This window comes from Trichomonas vaginalis, chromosome III (genome assembly GCF_026262505.1).
Source record: "Trichomonas vaginalis G3 chromosome III, whole genome shotgun sequence".
Taxonomy (NCBI): Eukaryota; Parabasalia; order Trichomonadida; family Trichomonadidae; genus Trichomonas; species Trichomonas vaginalis.
In genome coordinates, this window is record NC_067205.1 from 1,286,039 (window position 1) to 1,305,959 (window position 19,921).

General features: G+C 32.6%; 11 protein-coding genes and 2 pseudogenes across 13 annotated transcripts, besides 3 other annotated features; 5 read left to right on the plus strand and 8 right to left on the minus strand.

The window, feature by feature from the left end:
* Positions 1 to 714: 714 nt before the first annotated feature.
* TVAGG3_0619360 (uncharacterized protein) lies at positions 715 to 1,176 on the plus strand (the record flags this gene model as incomplete). The annotated part of the gene is made up of 1 exon (XM_001306474.1): positions 715 to 1,176. One exon carries the CDS (start codon positions 715 to 717, stop codon positions 1,174 to 1,176), a length of 462 nt encoding a protein of 153 aa, XP_001306475.1.
* Positions 1,177 to 3,142: 1,966 nt separating this feature from the next.
* TVAGG3_0619370 (VPS9 domain family) lies at positions 3,143 to 4,530 on the plus strand (the record flags this gene model as incomplete). Its single annotated transcript, XM_001306475.1, has 1 exon — positions 3,167 to 4,465. One exon carries the CDS (start codon positions 3,167 to 3,169, stop codon positions 4,463 to 4,465), a length of 1,299 nt encoding a protein of 432 aa, XP_001306476.1.
* A 118-nt stretch (positions 4,531 to 4,648) lies between these two features.
* TVAGG3_0619380 (uncharacterized protein) lies at positions 4,649 to 6,470 on the plus strand (the record flags this gene model as incomplete). Its single annotated transcript, XM_001306476.1, has 1 exon — positions 4,879 to 6,276. One exon carries the CDS (start codon positions 4,879 to 4,881, stop codon positions 6,274 to 6,276), a length of 1,398 nt encoding a protein of 465 aa, XP_001306477.1.
* A 73-nt stretch (positions 6,471 to 6,543) lies between these two features.
* TVAGG3_0619390 (uncharacterized protein) lies at positions 6,544 to 8,255 on the minus strand (the record flags this gene model as incomplete). The annotated part of the gene is made up of 1 exon (XM_001306477.1): positions 6,548 to 7,786. The coding sequence occupies one exon, from the start codon at positions 7,784 to 7,786 to the stop codon at positions 6,548 to 6,550; it is 1,239 nt and encodes a 412-aa protein (XP_001306478.1).
* Positions 8,256 to 8,339: 84 nt separating this feature from the next.
* On the minus strand, positions 8,340 to 9,221 carry TVAGG3_0619400 (ubiquitin-like family; the record flags this gene model as incomplete). Its single annotated transcript, XM_001306478.2, has 1 exon — positions 8,457 to 9,128. The coding sequence occupies one exon, from the start codon at positions 9,126 to 9,128 to the stop codon at positions 8,457 to 8,459; it is 672 nt and encodes a 223-aa protein (XP_001306479.1).
* Positions 9,222 to 9,256: 35 nt separating this feature from the next.
* Positions 9,257 to 10,074: a mobile genetic element.
* Positions 10,075 to 10,301: 227 nt separating this feature from the next.
* Positions 10,302 to 10,330: a mobile genetic element.
* A 258-nt stretch (positions 10,331 to 10,588) lies between these two features.
* On the minus strand, positions 10,589 to 11,492 carry TVAGG3_0619430 (annotated as a pseudogene). Its single transcript has one exon. A coding segment is annotated over exon 1 (904 nt).
* A 112-nt stretch (positions 11,493 to 11,604) lies between these two features.
* Positions 11,605 to 19,921: part of a mobile genetic element that runs on past the window's edge.
* TVAGG3_0619450 (uncharacterized protein) lies at positions 12,136 to 12,372 on the minus strand (the record flags this gene model as incomplete). Its single annotated transcript, XM_001306479.1, has 1 exon — positions 12,136 to 12,372. One exon carries the CDS (start codon positions 12,370 to 12,372, stop codon positions 12,136 to 12,138), a length of 237 nt encoding a protein of 78 aa, XP_001306480.1.
* TVAGG3_0619460 (uncharacterized protein) lies at positions 12,421 to 12,633 on the minus strand (the record flags this gene model as incomplete). Its single annotated transcript, XM_001306480.1, has 1 exon — positions 12,421 to 12,633. One exon carries the CDS (start codon positions 12,631 to 12,633, stop codon positions 12,421 to 12,423), a length of 213 nt encoding a protein of 70 aa, XP_001306481.1.
* Positions 12,891 to 14,462, minus strand: TVAGG3_0619470 (annotated as a pseudogene). The gene has a single exon. A coding segment is annotated over exon 1 (1,572 nt).
* Positions 14,490 to 14,942, minus strand: TVAGG3_0619480 (uncharacterized protein; the record flags this gene model as incomplete). The annotated part of the gene is made up of 1 exon (XM_051240307.1): positions 14,490 to 14,942. A coding segment is annotated over one exon (453 nt), but the record flags the coding sequence as incomplete, so codon positions are not given.
* Positions 14,970 to 15,209, plus strand: TVAGG3_0619490 (uncharacterized protein; the record flags this gene model as incomplete). Its single annotated transcript, XM_001306481.1, has 1 exon — positions 14,970 to 15,209. The coding sequence occupies one exon, from the start codon at positions 14,970 to 14,972 to the stop codon at positions 15,207 to 15,209; it is 240 nt and encodes a 79-aa protein (XP_001306482.1).
* TVAGG3_0619500 (uncharacterized protein) lies at positions 15,234 to 16,091 on the plus strand (the record flags this gene model as incomplete). The annotated part of the gene is made up of 1 exon (XM_001306482.1): positions 15,234 to 16,091. One exon carries the CDS (start codon positions 15,234 to 15,236, stop codon positions 16,089 to 16,091), a length of 858 nt encoding a protein of 285 aa, XP_001306483.1.
* On the minus strand, positions 16,197 to 18,023 carry TVAGG3_0619510 (organellar and viral DNA polymerase type B; the record flags this gene model as incomplete). Its single annotated transcript, XM_001306483.1, has 1 exon — positions 16,197 to 18,023. One exon carries the CDS (start codon positions 18,021 to 18,023, stop codon positions 16,197 to 16,199), a length of 1,827 nt encoding a protein of 608 aa, XP_001306484.1.

Consider the following 19,921-nt stretch of genomic DNA (forward strand, 5'->3'; position numbering starts at 1 on the left):
CTATGATTATATTATAAGGCTGTCATTTAAAGCATAATGAAACTATTCCCTTTTCATTTTAATCGAATAAGATAGTAAAGATTTTGAATTAGCTAGAAACTGATGAGATGTTTTCACAAATCAGATTTTTAATCTCTATAATGCATAATTCACTCAATATCTCAATTTTGATATTGCGAGATATTTTTGCTATCGGTTTCGCAATTTTGACACAATAGCAAGAGGGTTCTATAAGCATTATTATCAACGTAGAATCTGAATATCATATCAGAAAATGTCGCAAATCTAACATTTACCCGACCAAATAGCAAAAATAATTGAATACTTTTCGCAAAAACTTTAAAAATCGATAAAAATATGAAATATAGATATTAAAGAGACTTTTTATATAATATTCATAAAGATTTTCCAAAAATATGATACCGCAAAATTAAAAAAGTGACGTCTTGAGTGGAGTCAAAGGTCGAAATTGCTAGCTAAATGTTTTTTTAGCGAAATTGCGTATTGTACGTTTTTTTCGCAAAACGAAACCCTGATATTAAACAAATTTCCCAGTTATTGGATAAATTGAATACTTTCATTATTTTTTGATCTTATTAATAGTTATTCAAAGAAACACTTTTATGATTCTTAAAATTTTTTTTTGAGAACTTGTTAATTTAATTCTGAACAAATTCTAATGATTTTGAATGGTAGGCATAAAATTCAGAAAAGATGGATAATGATACCGTGAATGATATTGTCAAGAGCCGTAGATTGAGGAAAACCAAGTTAACCTCAGAGCAAAATCGGAGGGATCATGAAATGATCTTAGAGCGGATAAAGAAGAACGGAGTTAAGATGGATTTTGTTTCCGCATATATTGACAAAATTTTTGGAATGCATGTAACAATATCTCCGTTACTCGAGTTTGCACTTCACATATCTCATCAATTCGGGTTAAAGGTCGATAGATTGGCCAAAAGAAATCGCAATGCCCTTCTATGCTGGTTTTCGGAGAATTGGGAAACCGTATTCCCTCATCTACATCAGATCAAACCAGATAAACCATTTATATATGAAGGCACATCCTCTCATGTTTCATCACCAGAAAAAAAATCAGAAAATAATGAGAAACATGTAACCAAAACTGATATCGATCCATCAAATTTATCCCATTTATTGAACTGGCATTGATGCAACCAATATTCTTTTGATAAATGCCATCGAATTATTCCTTATATCGTTGGAACATGTAGAATATTGCTTCCGCTTAACAATCGAAGAAACCATATTCTTGTATGTATGTAAATCATCTTTTATCGTAATAACTCTGACAAAAAAATTGTTTTGGGAAAAATATATCGAAATTTAACTTATGAATATCTAGAATAATTATATGGTATCTGTATCGATTAGCTAATTTAAATTTTTGGTCACAAATATGATTTTTTGATATAATATGATATTTTGAGAAAAAAATCAGGAAAAAAAAATATTAAAAAGGAAAATTATAATCAAATTATTGTCCATTGAATACACACATTGATTTGATTGTTCCTTGTGCCTGTTTTTGAGATATTTTTCAAAAAAATATATTAATCACGTAACAGATGAAGTTTGTATGGACTTTAAAAGATGCAGCTGTTGGAGCAAATTGTTTCTGAATTTACATATTTTTGATTTCGAAAAAATAATTTCTTGAATTTCTTAATGGAATAAAATCCTGTAATAAATAATATGTTGATTAGTTTAAAAATATATTGAGTTATTTCGGTCAAAAGGTAATTGTGTTACGAAATTCATATTTGATTTTCTGTTTTGCTTGTAATAATCACCATGAGACTTATGTTCCTGTGAAGAATATTGATATGCTATTATTATCCGGTTATCAAATCATCAAATCATTAGAAAAACATCCTAACTGATATTTTTCTTTATTGAAAATGTCAAAAATTGTAGATTTTTATGTTATTATTATGACATATAAGTTCATATTATTTAAAATTCCTTTCAGAACGGTATTTAATATTCAGAAAAATACTTACAGAAAATTATTTTCAGAAAAATGTTATCAGATTTCTAACTTACTAGATATTGGAGATTTATATCAAATCGCTAATGATTTGACCAAATAATGATTTCAATTTTATTAAATATTGAAAAATTGAAGGATCACCCTTTACTGATCTCGGTAAAGCTATATATTCTTAACAATAAATATAAAATAGTGACTCATTGTATCATATTTATGTACAGTATCTACCAAAAAATTTCAATATTTGATAACTCTTTTCAAAAATATAGTTAGCAATGAACCGTCCATACATTAATGTTAATACTATTATCTAGATCCATGCAAATTATTTTTGCTTTTATATTTGAATCAAACGGTTTTTTTAATATTTCAAGGCTCTGAAATAATATATTATTTCATCCTTTATGTATTTCTATAATTATGCAATTTTTTTATTTGCAATTTTTTCAATTACGAAGAGAGAAATTTTTATTTTGTAATATTTTTGATTCTTTCTAACTAAATTAAAACCACATTTCAACAAATATTTTTATGCGATCTCTCAATTTAGGTGAAATGACTATCTTATTCTTTTGTTTATTTTTAGCGGCGTATTTTCGTTTTGACTTTATCCTTTCGTTAATTCTACATGAATTAGTCCCTCTCACCTTATTAAAATCAATATTTAAGGGTATTTGATATTTCGAACCAAGTATCGAATATTCTTTTTAATTACTCATTATTCATAATTAACCATCCAAATGTGTTACTCTTCGATCAGTAAAACGAAAGCAAATGTGAAAAAATTTCCTCTTATTTCTATTGACTGTCTTTCACCTATTTCTTGCTCGTTTCTTTCCATCATGGTTTGCGTTAGCATAATCCTACCTTTAACATATATAACTTTCCGAAATATTTTTTGAAAATTGTAATACTATCTTATTTCACGATTGTTCTACAATCGACATTACACCACTCCATCATTCAAATAATATCCGCTTGGAATAATGATCTATCTGCATGAATTGCATTACAATTTATCGCCAGATTTAATAATCCATCATTCAACTCTTAAAATATTACTCTATACAAAAGGTTCTGATGATTACAACATTTAATTATCTAATTCATGCCGATAGCAAATCAGCGGAATAAAAATAAATTATTGGGATGACTGAAGAAAAAAATGCTTTTGATCAATGGCTAAGCCAATGGCCACGCTTCTCACCATATGTACACGTTAATATTAGAACAGATGACGGTGATAGAGCTGAGAAACGTGAAGTTTTATTTCAATTACTTGGAAATTTAACACATTTTTATCATTACATATTAATTCCATCACATCCACAAATGCCAGTGATACCATCCATGTCTCAACAGAAGCCTGGTATCACTTCTTTCCTTGCTCGTCAACATTTTTACATTCAATGGAAAGTATTTCGACTTCAGTCAAAGCATTTAACACGATCCATACAATTTCTCGATGAATTATTAACGAAATTACAGGATTTTTTGAAAGAAACTTCAAAATTAGATGTAGATGTTGAAAACGAAGGATTATATAACCAATCATTAAGCGAAAGTCCAAAATGCACAAAGTTAATTAAATTAGATACCACACTTGTTACTAAAATTACTCATCAGGAATCCCAAATCAATATGAGTCCAAATGATTCAGTTGTTATACATCAAATCATATTTGGTATGTCACAAAGTTTTGATAGGAATGCAATGTTCATTAAATCACATCCGTTACAAGAATATTTTGAATATTTGATTTTTAGTCCTAAATTTGAATACGCTCCTGACATAATCAACCTCACACACCCAGATAACATGACAAAGGAATCACAGTTCACCCTAAATGTTATTGCAACAATGCATAAATTAGTAAGAGGTTTCCAAATTACAGAATCTGTTGATACAGCCATATTTTCAATTATTTTCTTCAAAGCAATATTCAATAAATGCGTCGTAGAGAACCCAAGTTTCTTTAATAAGTCATTCGAACCTACATTTAGAAATTCTGCTCAATTAGCAACATTTGAGACCATTGGAGCTCCACAAGAATTATTCCCTCAAGGAACAGATATAAGAAACTTCATTACAACTAATCCAATTCTTAACAAAGCTGGATTAATTTTGACATCTTTGCCATTCTTTTGTTCTCCACTTGATATGCTTGGATCAATACATGAGGCATTATCTCTTGTTAGAGATTACGCATCCAGTTACTCAGGAAACAAAAAAGATGATGTTCATTCGTTTGATTCCATTTTTGGAATTTTCATGGCCACTTTGGTCGGTTGCGATTTGGTCAACGTTGAAGAGACATTTTGGTTTATCAACACATTCTCTCCAATGGACGGATTATCCGGCCAACTCGAGTACGCAAAGGCAACTTCAGCTGCAGTTCTAATGCAGGCTGCACACGTCGTAAGGGCATATAATAATGAAGAAAATTGACTTTATATATTTGTTATTTTTTTTGATTTAATAAAATATTTGTGTTTTCTTTCTTTACACTTTCTATCTGTCATAACTGAAAACTATTTTTTTTGTGTAAGGAAATACTTATAAACGAGTTTGTAAAAATAAATTCAAATCTTCCACAATCGAATCATGTTCTTTCAACGAGTAACAATTACAAAACTCTCAAATGTATAACATATTTCCAAAGTATTTTCAAACTTATTCATCTTCCTGGAATTCTTCGTAATGAATCAGAAATCATCTTGATTATCTCCATTACAGAAGATTAAGGGAATAGCTTTTATTAGATATTCTGGTCAATTAATAGCGTGGTACAAAGCAAAAGCCATTTCTCAATTTGATAAATTTCATTCATCGAGAAAGAAGATCAAGTTTGTAAAAAAAAAATGAAAGTTGCTTTTGTTCAGGTTGAAAAAATATTTAATTTAAAGGAACCATCAAATGAAGATGGACAATTCCAAGTATATGCCAACTTATTACCTCGTGAAGATGGCTCATCTGCGAGATTTAAAGGAAGTCATGAATTAACAAGCAATATTACATGGAATTTTTTATACGAGAATCAAAACAATTCAGCGATTAGCATAATACTTCAAAAAGTTTATCGATCTGAAGAAGTTGGACGTGTGACACTCCCATTAGTTTGGTTTCCTAAAAATGCCGTTGTAACAGATACTTATCCAATGATATCCCCACGAACAGGACTGCACATTGCCGACGCCATTGTTCGTGTTCACATTTCAGAAAATGGAGAATGCCCGTTTACAGCTCCTGTTGGGAAACTGCTTGTTCGGTTGGCAAGAACAACACAAAACCCACAAAATAAACAAAATCCAACTCAAAATCAACAAAATTCTCCTCATCATAAAACAGAAAAACATAAATCTCCAACAGAAAAGGAGCAACCAGCACAAAATCCAAATCCAAATCATCCTCGACAAACCAATTCTCAGGCTGCGCCAAATCCACAAAATATTGACCCAAGAATTGCAGGTTTTCCACAGAATTACCTATATTACCCTAACTACCCACCACAGACGATTGATCCCAATGCAATAAAACAACCGGCAAGCCAGCCAATTATGCAATTACACCCGTACGCACTTCCGATGGTTCCTCCTGGAATGATTCCAATTCCAGCACCATATCCATACCCACAACCAGGAATACCAGGTTCTATGCCACAAAACGTTGCTTTTATACCATATCCTTATCCACCACCACCAAATGGCCAAGCTCCGCCACCAGGATACTTTATTCCTGTTCCTCCTCCGGGATATCCTTATATGGCTCCACCAATTATACCACAAACTGCGCAACCACCACAATCTCAAACTTCTGCTCAGAAACAGAAGCATGTCGTTAAGAAACATAGACCACCAAAACCACATGCACCAAATGAGCAAGGAAAACAACAAAATCCAGAAAATAAAAATGAATCCGAAATTAAGAAAGAAGAACCAAAGAAAGAACCAGCTAAACCAACTGAAGACAATAAATCTGAACCAGAAAAGCAAATTGAAGAACAAAAACAAGAAAAAGAAAAACAAATCGAAGAAAATACTTCAAAACAAGAGAAACAAACTGATGAACCAGAAAAACAAGTAGAAGAAAATACTTCGAAGCAAGAAAAACAAACAGAAGAACCAAAGCAAGAAAAAGAAAAACAAATTGAAGAAAATACTTCAAAACAAGAGAAACAAAGTGATGAACCAAAACAAGAACCAGAAAAACAAGTAGAAGAAGAGAAGGCGGAAGAAAAAACAGTCAAATCTGAACAATAATTTTATATTGTGTTTTTTATTATAGTTTTACTTTAACATGTTAAAATCTATATTTTAAATAGTCAAATTTATAGAGTTATTTGAAAAATTATTTATCAATCGATTTTGATCTCATTTTGAAATCAAAAATATACATTGTACAACAAAGGATTATATTTGTCAAGGTTACAAAAGCATATTACATATGAATATGAAAAAATAAATGATATTTTAAGATATTTATACATAATTTTAATAGAAAAACAAAAAACAATAAACAATTATTAAGTGATTATGTTTCATTAACAGTTGGAATCTGATCCTTTACCGCAGCAGCCTTGACTTTATTAATTCTATCATTAATAATTTTCAATCTCTGGTCAACATCTTTAATTACTTTCTGGACCTTATTATTTGCAGTCTTTGCGGCCTTCTTAACATCTTCCTCTGTGACTTCAGGCTGCTCAGCTATGCTAACCGATGAAATAATTTCAACATGTTCCGAAATTCCTTCAGCTCTCTTCAGAGACTTCTCAGCTTCAAGAGCAACAGTATGGAGCTTCTTTCCGGATTGGTCTATCTGGTCAACAATGCTTTCCGACTGTTTGAGGATCGTTTCAGCCAATTGTTGACTTTCTAAAGAAATTCCTTGTATTGAAGTGTTGATTGATGCGGAAAACTTTAACATCTCATCACGAGTTAGAGTTTGAACAGGTTCTTCAACAGGCTTGGCTTCTGCATCTTTTGGTTTCTGGGTTTCAATGTTTTCATTTGTAAGATTATTAACTTTTTCACGGACATCTGCGAGAATCGCTTCAATTTCTTCATTCTTCTTCTTAATATCTGCAACAGGTTGGGACTGTGCTGGTGTGTAATTATTCATATTGTACTTAATTAAATCTTCGATCATATTTACACGGTCAACATGCCTCCTTACGCGTGCTGTTAGTTCTGGATCAGTACGCTTTTCGATGAAAATTCTTTCTTTTGATGTCTTTTCTTGTACTTCGACCATCATTGCAGTTAATTTTAGAGGATCTTCTTCTTCCTCTTTAGTTTCTTGTGGAATTTCACCTTTGAGTTGAGCAATCTGGTTCATTATATCACGCTCAAGTTTATTCAGGAATTCTTCATTAGTTTTGTTTAATTCCATTTCAAATGTTGTACAGGATTTAGCAAATTGTTGAGAATGTATATTTTTATTAGTCTTGTTGTTAAATTTAGAATATTTGGAACTAATTGCGTTGATATTCTTCTCCAATTCGTTTAATTCGGAAATCCAATCTCTTGATGTTTCCGATGTAACTTTAGTATCGAGAATATTGCAGTTACTTTCAAGTTGGTTGATTGTTTGAGCTATATTTTCTGGAATTATAGTGTCTAATTGGGCATAATCAGATGATAATCTTTGAATTGATTGTTGAACTTTCATCATTTCACCACGAAGTTGTGCAATTACGAAAATATCACTAGAATTTGATGGTTTTGGTGGTGCATTTGGTGAAAGAGGAGGCAATTTTTCACCAATCATTTTAAAAAACGAATTATTTACACCCCCTCGAATAATTTTTTTTCTCCCCTATATTATCAGGAACCGTAGCAAATTTTGACAATGAATAAACAGCAATCTTGTTAATTCGAACTTATTAGTGCAAAACCAATATTGTACCGATGCATGGAAGATGGTTAGTTACAAATAAAACAATTATTACATTACTCGCACGGATTACGGGCAAAATCTCTCCAATTAATATGAATAAACATAAAAATTCTTCTAAGTATACATAGATAATTAATTTTTTTTGCGTTATCAGAACTAAAGACATGCGAATGATTTTGGATCAAGATTCCTCAAACGATATATCTATGCTTTCTATACAGATTATTGATTAGATACATAAATACGGCAGTTTTGTAGAGCGTAATCCAATGACAGACAACATTTTTCGTAAATAAAGACCGTAGGTTATCAAAACTTCTCGATAACTAACAATATTATTTAGAATTGTTAGCACTCTTTAATCTACATGCAAAATGAAATCTGTGATAACATATTTTTGTCAATTTTCCTATTTTGAGAGGTGAAAAATTTTGAGAAAAAAAAGTTGAATTTTGAAACATCATGGTAAATATATTTAATCAATACACAAGTAATATACAAACATACGGTAATTACATGGTAAATATATATAAATACATGGTTAATCGCGGATTGGAATTTGTTCACTCTTAACTGGGTTTGGAAGGAAAGGATTATAGGAATTGGGCTGTGGCTTGATAGTACTGCCTGTTGCCCAAAATGCTGGTAATGGCGCAGCTGTGGGTTTCTTGGATGAGAATGGAATATTGACATTTTGAGGGACGAGGGGCATTTCTTCTTGGATATTTTGCTCCTCATAAGCAGAAATAAGCTTTCGATATGCATTGGGCCTTGTTTTGAACTTGTTTAGTTGCAAATCACGAAGCCTGATAAGTTCATTACTCATGTTTGAATCGACGATTGCAAGAACACGGTCTTTGAATAAGTCTTCATTATTTGCAAATTCTCGATAGTTTTGTGGTAAGGTGTAGATATCGATCTCTGACGGGATGACGACAATGATGTCAGAGTTCTTAATTCCATAAAACTTGAATGTGTGATGCTTGTCAAGAAGAATTCCATTGTATAAGAATCGAACTGATTTATCTTTAAGGAATTTATGAATGTCTTTGGAGGTAGCTGTTTCTAAAACTTTGACTTTAATGATCCATTGGCCAGGACAGAAAAGGTGAACAATATATTTTTGGCATGAAAGCGGAGTGTTAGATTCCATCAAGAAAATGAGACCCAAACAATTATAAATGAATGCAAGTTCAGAAATTATTGAGAACATATCAGAAATTGATTTGAATCTCACTTTCAAAAATTATGAAGAAAATTTAATCGAAAAAACATTTGAACACATTAGTTAGGTTATATGAGTAGAGTAATTTTAGCCGAAATTTGGTTTTGAGAATAATATTTTCGGTTTTCTCTTCAAATAATTGAAAGAATGATACTATTATAGGTTTATTATATTATATAGCATATAATCATGCTATAGCCGAAAATTATAAGTTTTGAGAAGATTGAATATAACACAAATAAATTTGAATGTAAGTTAAATTGCTTGTTGTTTTTAATAGCTATTTAATGAGAAATCCAATATTGCAAAATTCAAATTGAATGATTGAAAGAACAGAAAAAGTCATTCTTTTCAATTTCGAATATGTTTCATTGTATTTATAATTATATGGCAAATAAGATATTTAAACTTGATTTTTGAAGGAAAATTCACAAAATTGAAAAAATTCAAATAATTTTTATTCAAAAATAAACTAGTTATTTGAGTTTAATACTAATTATCTATTCAAACTACAAAGTTTGTAATTTAAAATATTTTGTGAGATCAGATTGAATTAATTCAAGGTTCTTTTCAATTAATATTCATGACCATATTACGCATTTTCGAACATTCTAAACCAAATATATAAAAATGGGAGACGAATGTTAAATTTGCTAGACATGGGGGAGTTGTCTGCAAAGTTTTAGCTCTTATCTCTAACAAAAAATTAATTTTTAAAAAAAAGACCGAATACGTTTCACAGCGAGAAAAAAATAAAAGGCAAGATAGAATTTTCTAGACATAAAGAAGTTGTCTACCAAGTGTCAGCTCTTATCTCTAACAAAAAATTAATTTTTAAAAAAAAGACCGAATACGTTTCACAGCGAGAAAAAAATAAAAGGCAAGATAGAATTTTCTAGACATAAAGAAGTTGTCTACCAAGTGTCAGCTCTTATCTCTAACAAAAAATTAATTTTTAAAAAAAAGACCGAATACGTTTCACAGCGAGAAAAAAATAAAAGGCAAGATAGAATTTTCTAGACATAAAGAAGTTGTCTACCAAGTGTCAGCTGTTACTTCTTCTCAATACTGATATAAAATAAAAATCTTTATTATTTATTTAACCTTTATTGTTTCATTAAACTTCATTTATTTTATATTATAGTTTTATTCTTTTAGCTACTTGTAAAATAATCTAATTTTATATCATCATTTTACCGGATTATTCTTCAGTGCATCGATTGTGTATCTAAAATAATATCATTATCCTTATTCTGTTTTTTCCAAAATTCTTTTAAATATCTTTTTTGGTTAGATTACTTTATACTTTTTACTTTTATTTTATAATTTCAAAAAAATTTGGTGATTGTTCTATTCTGTTACAATGTGCATTATCATATTCTAATGAATTATTCATTACATACATTTAAAAAACTTGTTAAAAATGAAATTAAAAATTATGTTTATTATTACGCTGTGAATGTGTCAACAGCGGTCATGCCTGTATCTGTATCCCATATTTGCCACAACCTTTCTGTATCTGCATTTGTGTATTTCGGTTTCAGCTGATACATTTGATTTGGCGTGTAATTTGTTCCAGTTAATGGATTAATTGGGAGATCTTCATGCGGTGTGTTATTATTGTACTCCCAAATAAAGGCAGGAATAGCCTGAATGCTTTGGCAGCGCTCCAATGTCGGCCAGAATCTCTCAATCTTCCCATTTTGGTAGGGAGAATGAGAGTCTGTATGCCGCCATTGGACGCCCCAAAGATCAAGTAGATCTTGAAAGGCGCCCCTATTTTCTGAACCGTTGTCGGTCCAGAAACAATAAGGGGCGCCAAATTCAATGAAGGCGGAAGCCGCAACGTTCGCTGTCGTCGCTGCCAGCATATCTGGTATTTGTATACACGCTAGGACTTTGCGGCTAAAATCGTCGATTATGCCATAATATATACTGGCCACGAACACCCCTAAAATAATGAACATCTGCGTGCCAGATAAGATTGGGTGAAAGCGCCCAATATCTTACTGCTGTTTCTGGCCCGGCATGCTCTAATCGCGTCTTGGTGAAATGATTTTCTTTGAAGTATCTGCGTACTTCTCTATAAGATACATCAATTTGTTGTAATTTCAAACGTTTCCATTGTTTTGTTTGACCACAGGGAAAGGTCCAGTGGTCATGTATCACAGCAAGAGCTTTGATTTGGTCGTAGGGATTGACCCTACGACCTTTCTTGCCTTTAGGCAATGGGATATTCTGTAAGCTAAATTGATTTTGTAAAAAAGATTTTGAAACATCTAAATATTTGAAATCATTTGATTGAAGGGTTGGGGCGATGGGAACATGGGTGCAAGCTTCTTCCCATGTCATTTTACCTTCTTCAATCTGATTGGAAATACCAATTAGGTAAATTAGTTAGTATACAAGTCTTGGGTACGGCGGCACTGCGTTCCACCTTACCCAATACTTGTGAATTTGACACTTTACAAAGCCGCCAACCACTTCACTAACAAACTTACTAATGTAAAAAATAAACGTTCTCACTATCGTTCTCACTAACGACTTCACTAATGTTCTCATAAATTTTCCTCAATATCTTCATCATCAGTGTTAACCCTATTGTAGTCATACTTGAAGCCATAAACTTTCTCTAACTTCTTAACGTACAATTTACATAACTTACCTTCATCATCGTATGGTTTAATGATATAACTATTTCTATCTTTATACACAGTCAATGAAAAGTCAACTGGTCTCGGATGTATTTGAAAGAACATGTTATGCTCAGGAAGGAAGAATAAATGTTTAAATGTATGTTTGTTATACTGTGGAATTCGAATGAGTTGCTTTTGTTCTGTCATTTATATAAAAATAAAATAAAAAATAATTTTAAAAATTAATGATATCACCACCCTCACACGTATGAAAACATAGCACAAAAATAAATTTAGGTGAAGTGGTGAGATCTCACCTCTTTTTTCACCTGTTTTTTCACCCTGTTGAATTCATTGCTTTATAACTCTCTTCCTTTCTCCAACTCTTCTAGCTTCTTCCTAAGTTTAGCAATGTTGTCCTCATGAAGTTTAATCTTTCTCAAAATTCCTTCTTTATCTAATGGTTGCTTTATCTTTCTAAACTGAACTCTACCATCCTTCATAGTATGAATGTAAAAACCTTCTGGAATAGTTCCTGATTTAATGTATTCTACCAAAAACTTTTGTTTCATTGCTTCAGTGACTTTATTTGTCATTTCAATCAAATAAAAATTTTAATATTAAATAAAAATAACGTTATTTTTTCAGTAAGGAAACGCAGGAGTTTTACGATTTATTTGAGGAGTAGGTTCTGGTTTAAATGTTGGAGTCGGTTTAGGAGTTGACTTTTGAACAGGAGTTTGTACTTCCATAGGTTCAGGAGTCATTGAAGGTTTTGCTTGTGAAGGTGTCGGAGTTTGTTTAACTTCAGCTACTTCAGTATTATTTACAACATTTGCTTTATTTCTTTTCAACATCATAACTGCTCCTGCTGTAGCTAGCAAACCTAGTGGGAGACCATATCTTATATAAGGACTTGACCAAATGCTATTTTTGACAGGAGCTGGTGGAACACCTAACCTTGGTGAGACTGCTCTTTGCCATTGTGCAGCTCATAAGAAATATTCAATAGGTGCTCCATAATCGTTTGGTAAAGTTTGTTTCATAGATGGTGAAGGTTCACGAGAGCTTGATGAAGAACTCATTTATAAGCTTTAAAATAAACGTTCATCCTTTATTCCTCACTGTCGTCCGCAGCTAAGTTATAGTCATCTAATCTTATTATGGGGATGCCATTAGCACGCACCTGAATGGCAAAGCAACAATCCCTCATAAATCCAATAAGTGGCTTAGGTACATTTTCAGTTGCTAGTTCAATAGGTCCTTTAACAGACAATTTGTATGTTATTGGAGCAGTAGATGTTTGACCTTGCTGGAAGCAAAAGTCCACTTCTGTTGGAAAACCACATAAGAAATGTGTGTTGTCATAGCTATCCCATTTATGTTCCACACTACCATCATCCACCAATGACCTCATAACATCTTCATTAAATCCTATCATATCATTGTTTGTATTGCAAGCGTTCGCAACCATTTCATAAAATACAGGTCCATATGATTTTTCTGGTTCTGCAGGTATATTTCCATAAGCTCCCATGGAAAGCTGAAGATATTTAAACTTAGGGTTCTCAAAATTAACATAATAGTTGTCTTTCTTTCTAAATAGTGCCCAAATACTTTTAACATTAATAGGCGTATAAGCTGCTGTAAATGTTGCACTTGAACTATCTGTATTCTTTGAGAATGAACGTCCATAGGAATCCAATCCATAACTTTAACAGGAAAACATAAAGCCTCGTTTGTATAATGTTCTACAAGTTCTGTATAAATGTTAGGGTCTAAAGAGAATGACTTTGGATGAATGAAACATTCATTAAAATCCATCTTTGTTCGAAATAGTTGCTGGGTTACAGTTGTAATAGTAACTGTTCCACTAGCTTCTACTGCCTTCGTTATCATAGTGAATGGTTCATTCCATGGAACAAATTTATTTGTCGGTGGATTTGAATCTGAAGCAAATGCAACTTTAAGAGTTGGATTGAAAGCAATGATATCATTTACAGATATAGATGTGCATTGTAAGGCGTCGCTACTGAACTTTACTTTAAGCTGAATGTTTCCTGCAAAAGCTGGAATAAATCGAATAGCTTCTAATGGAAGGAATCTTCTAACAGGAATTCTTAAACGAAGCTTAAAATCAAATGATTTTCCTGCTGTAATTGGACCACTAACAATTTGTCCTGTTCTGCATGTTCCCGAATGACTCCATACATCTTCATGTCGAGTCTTTGAGAAAACATCTACTTTCTTTATTTGTTCGGTAGTTTGTGAGTTTGAAGTTATATATGCTTCTTCTCTTGCGTTGTCTTGAGAATATACGATACGACCATTTGCAAGGATTTGATATCCAGCAACTGCATAGAACGTCATCGAAACCAATCCAAAATCCTGGTGGGTTTGTTTTATTGGAACCTGAACCAATTTCTTTATCTACAATAAATTGACCTTCCATTTTATACGTAATGAATGTATTGTAAAGGTCCAACATATTTTCACCAGGAGGTGAGAGATTGAATGTTACCCATGTGTTATCTTTAGCAGTTCCAGGTTGTGATGGAATCTTTGCGTCAGAATATTTTCTATTAGTGTCACCAATTTGAACTGCATTGTCTATGATATCGAAATATGAGCGAATCTGATGAATATGCTCTGCTGGAGTAAATTCGTTTAACTGTTCGTTCTGCATGTATTTACTTCAGATAAAAATATCTATTTACTTCATTATTCTCACTCTTCTTCTTGGCATTCGTGGTGGAAGTTGTTTCTTGACATTTTCAATGAACTGTACATTCTCTTTTGTCTCAACTTCTTTCACTGGCGGGTCAGGGTTCTTTGACTCGGTTTGTTTTTCAATGAAATTCACGAACTTTGCAATAAGCTCTTGGTTCGTTATTGAAAGTACATCTGGCTTCTTTTCTTCTGGTTCTATTGGTGGCTCAGTTTGAACAGAAGGTTTTATATGGGCTTCGTGGACTTCACCCTTGTCATGCACCTTAATGTTGTCGCTTTCTGCATTCGCTAATGGAACCTTTCTTTTTCTTACATATATTTTACCATCTTTACTCTGACTTACGTAATAGAAAGGATGTTGTATTCCTCTTGCGTCATTTAATATAATAGACTCTCGCTCTGATTTTGACAAGCTTATTTTACATCGGTTAAAGTTTTAATTTTGTTTTTTATCTGCAGTCAAATGACTCAGACAAGCCCTACGGACAAGACCCAAGGGGTCATAGATGTTGAAGCATTGAAGAAAGAAATTCGTGAGCAAATTTTATCCGAACTGAAGGAACAAAAACAAGAACAAAAGCCAGAGAGACCAAAGAGAAAACTTAGTGAAAAACAACTTGCTGCATTAGCTGCTGGAAGACAAAAGAACCCACGTTTGCTGGCGAAGAAAGCTAGAGAAGAAGCTGAAGCAAAGAAAGAGTAAATGGTTTATTTTTATCGGAACTAAATGTATAGACAAATACCTTTATCTGTTGCGTTCAGTAGTGAAAACCCTGACGTCAAAATAAAGGGGAACAGAGTAACGTTTAAGTTTCCAACAGACTGGATTGTGAACATAAATGAAGAGAAGTACATTGGCATAACAAATATGTATATAACACGTGCTTTCAGAAAGGTTGACTTTATACTTCAAGTCGAGATAGAAAATGACGAACAGTCTTTTAGCGCCCAAAACATTCACATATACAAATACTTTAAAGACGATACAACATTGTTGCAATGTATGATTTCATTTAATGAGATGTTCGAGAAAAAGTTCAACATTGAAGTACCAACTTTACAGCCTTTACGTGAGTTTCTTGCACAACTGAAAGAAGAAGGTAGTCAGCCACAACTTATAGACTTTCATTATGAATTTAATGAAAATGAAGATGGAACACATGACTGTCAGTTTGTTGTATTCTCACCATTCAATGAAGTCGCTAAAAAGAAAGAAAATCCATTACGTATAAGATTTCAAATCTCTGAACCAAGTGATGATTTCAAAAATGTTTTCAATTATGATGCAATGCTTCCGAGGAAAAATGAATTTTCAAAGATTGTAACACCTGGCATTTGGGATAGAAAGCAAGCTATATTATATTCAAACTTAAGTAAGGGAGTTGAAAATGAGTTCATTGGTCATACAAGAACTACACCACTGCCAAATCCTAAATACTATAAATTAACTGGCTTCAATCGTGAGTTTTGGGTAGACATGTTCTCCACTCATGACCATAACTGCCCAGTGTTCTTACCTCCAGACCATAAGGACTGTCTCTACATTGAAGCACAACTCTTAAACTCTACCATCGCAGTATTGTAAATGACCACATGGGCTTCGCCCTTGCCGCTAGCGGCTTATTTTTATCATGAATGGTCTCACTGCTGACAAAAATATATGACCTCATTATTTTTATCACGAATGACCTCAGAACTTCAACTTACGAATAAAGCTTGTTTTAGTCGTTATTGAGAAGTTAAACTTTTCAGCAAAGCAAGGACTAGAAGACTTACATAAGTCAAATCCAATCTCTTGACCGTCATAAAGTGCTTTGTAAAGTTTCATTAAACTGAACTCAGAGTCTTTGTCATATGTTCCAACAGGTATGTGAATGTTCTTATCTTCATTGTAATAGCATTGTATAGCTTCAGGAAACATTTCATTAGCTGTTAAAGCAAGAACGTCTTGTTTTACACCTTTACAACGTGCATGAAATGCAACTTCATTTAAATCATTCGTGAGTAAGTCTATGTAAGTCTTCTTTCCACAAAATATTGACTTGTATGCTAAACTTTGTTTTCCAGGTGTTATTTCTGCGAAGTCAGAATGAAAATGACCAAGGTTCTTTCCTATAAGTTCGCGACCGTATCTCTTCTTAAACTCTGTTGCAAGCTTTGGTATGTCTTCATTGAAAATATGCATGCTATCACAGTCCTGGTAAAATATTTGAAGTCCCATATCTTCAGCAGTACAGAATACTTCACACATTATTCTCTTCGACATAGACAGAATGTTAACACCAAGTGGACAGAAGTTAAAGTGTCTGCAAATGCTTTTCGTTAGCTTGAAAATAGTTTTATCTGAACCATCCAAACCTTCGAACTTCACTATATGGTTGTAGTTTCTGATGGCATATCTTATAGCATCTTTGTCATTTACTATGGTTATTTTTGACTCAATAGGAGATAGAATAGTTTTGCCATAAATACTGTTCAGAATGAGCTTTATATTTTCTTGCAAAGGATTTCCTTCTTTCTTATACTTTAACCTTAACTCAAACAACTTCTTTACTTCATCTCTTATTCTAATATCTCTGTTTCCATCGTAGTAATATCCTTGCAACACTTCACATTTGATACCTTGATATTTTATAAGGTCTTGTAATGTTATATGGTCAACATACATGAGACAGCAAGTGTTTGAACTTCTGGGAACGTTAAGTTCTGGATTTAGTTCAGGGTCGCAAACTATTAAAGGAAAGTGTCTATGTATTCCAATCTCTGTTATCTTAATGAGAACAAAGAAGCCAGACATAAACTTTTCACCAATGGGTTCCTTTTGGTCGTCATCGAATAAATGTCTCATGAGATACTCTGTGCTTAACATTTCTTTCTTCATAACCTTTGGAATACCTTCTAAAGTATAAAGTCTTGCTATAGCTGATGGATATAATGAAACAGCGTCGAAATCAGCAATGAGTTTCTTTTCGCTCTTTTGTTTCATGTTATCTGACAGCATACATCTTCCACCTTGAATACAGCGTGAAATAAATTCTCTTGGTTTATTTGGTAATGTGCAAAGATACTTCCAGAACTGACCGCTTCTCTTCTTATAAAACTTCTTTTCACCATTATCTTTCCAAAAGCTTTCTATAAGTGCTGGGTTTCCTGTTTGCTTAAGAGCTTCCAAAATGGCTTTCTGGTCATTTGTCAGTGTGCTTTCATCTCTATATGGTCTCTTTTTTGGTTTGCCTTTCTTTACATCTGACATTGTTAAGCCTTCATATTCTGTTAAATCATACATCTTTATTTCAGTAAGATTCTTTATGTTTGTCAAGAAGAAGTCATAGTGCATTTCAACAATACCTGCAGCATTTGCTTCTATCTCTGATATAAAGTTCTCCTTCAAGAGCTGATGTAGTAATGTTCCAATATTATTGAGGTTTAACGTAGAACATTCATACTTTCCACCAAGTTTATAACATACCATCCATCTTTGTTGGGAGTTTATTTTAATCTTCTCTAAGAGTCTCATGAAAACCTTACCGAAATGTTTGTGTAAGTAGTCTCTGTTTGGTTCATCTAAAGCTTCGATGTTAAAGTCAATGAGTCTATTGCCTGACTTCACATTTCTCTTCCTATTCTCTTCATCTTTCTTTAACCATCTCTCACCTTCTTTTGGTTTGTCGTCAATGGAACGAATGACATCGTTAGCTTTGCGAACTTGTTCTATAGCGCTCTTGAACATCTCTCTTCTCTGTTGTTTCAGTGTGTCGTCTCTTCTTCTTGTTTCACCAACGTTCGCATTTGTTATGTCAAACATTTCTCTTCTTACTTCATGAGGTACTGAACGTCTATGATATAAGTCAATAGCAATGTCATTTAAAGGAAATGCTCTTGCATGGACTTCGTCCTCGCCGCGTTGCGGCTTTATGAACTCATGAATTCTATCATAACTTATTGCACCATTGTAGTCATTGAGGATGTCAGCGAGTGCTTTTTTGTTTGTTGCGTAATGTTTTGCAACATCTATATTAGCTTCTGTAAGAAGTTGTTTTATTTCCGAGTGTTCTAACTTAGACAACTTCCGATACATCTTTAGTAGGAAATAAAAAAATATTTTTTGAAAAAATTAGATTAGATTTTTTTAAGTTATTTTTCAAAATAATTTAATATTTTTATTTTAATGAAACACATGCAAGATTGCAAGTTCTTTTCATACAATGCTCTCGCTACTGCCATCAAGAATGAGTTCAATAATGCTTCAAATGTTAATGTTATCTTTAACAAGAAGTTTGTGAAAGAATCTAAGTTTGGTCAGTATGTCAGACCATTAGCTATCGTCATTGACCGCAAACGTTATACTTCACAAGAGTTAGCAGTAGTTTTGAAACAAAAGAGTTTCTTCGTGAATGTCAAAGATACTCATTATACTGTCATAAAGAACTCTAACATTGACTTCTTCAGTATTGCTTTAAATCTTTCCGAACAGAAAGAATATAAGAAGGGTGAAACAAATGTGAAATATTATCCTTCATCTCTGAAGACAATAACGAACAAAGATGTTATACAGAAATTCTTACCAAAGGTTGAAGAAGCTTCTATTGACATTGCCGAAGGAAGTGAAATGGTTGAAGAAATAGACCCTGAAGCTTTATAAGAAAATTTATTTTTGAAGAACTGAAGGTGTCACTACGTCACCATGTGTCACTCGGTTAATTAACTTCTCTGAAAAAATGAGACAACATGACATCACATTTTGACGAAGTGCAAATCTTCACTTCGTGTCAAAATGCAAAAATAATGCTGAAAAATGAAATTTATTTTTGAAGAACTGAAGGTGTCACTCGGTTAATTAACTTCTCTGAAAAAATGAGACAACATGACATCACATTTTGACGAAGTGCAAATCTTCACTTCGTGTCAAAATGCAAAAATAATGCTGAAAAATGAAATTTATTTTTGAAGAACTGAAGGTGTCACTCGGTTAATTAACTTCTCTGAAAAAATGAGACAACATGACATCACATTTTGACGAAGTGCAAATCTTCACTTCGTGTCAAAATGCAAAAATAATGCTGAAAAATGAAATTTATTTTTGAAGAACTGAAGGTGTCACTCGGTTAATTAACTTCTCTGAAAAAATGAGACAACATGACATCACATTTTGACGAAGTGCAAATCTTCACTTCGTGTCAAAATGCAAAAATAATGCTGAAAAATGAAATTTATTCCTTTATTTAAGAATGTTTGAACTGGTCCCGAAAGGAGGTCATGCAAAGTTATTTCTTCCTCCTCCTCTGTTTCATTTATTTTTGGTTAGTCTTCATATCGATATTTTACAACAATTCCCCAATGTATAAACTTTTCATACGCTTTTTCATAAGCTTTATATACCTTCAGAAATTTGCATAATCTTTAGAAGCATTTAGA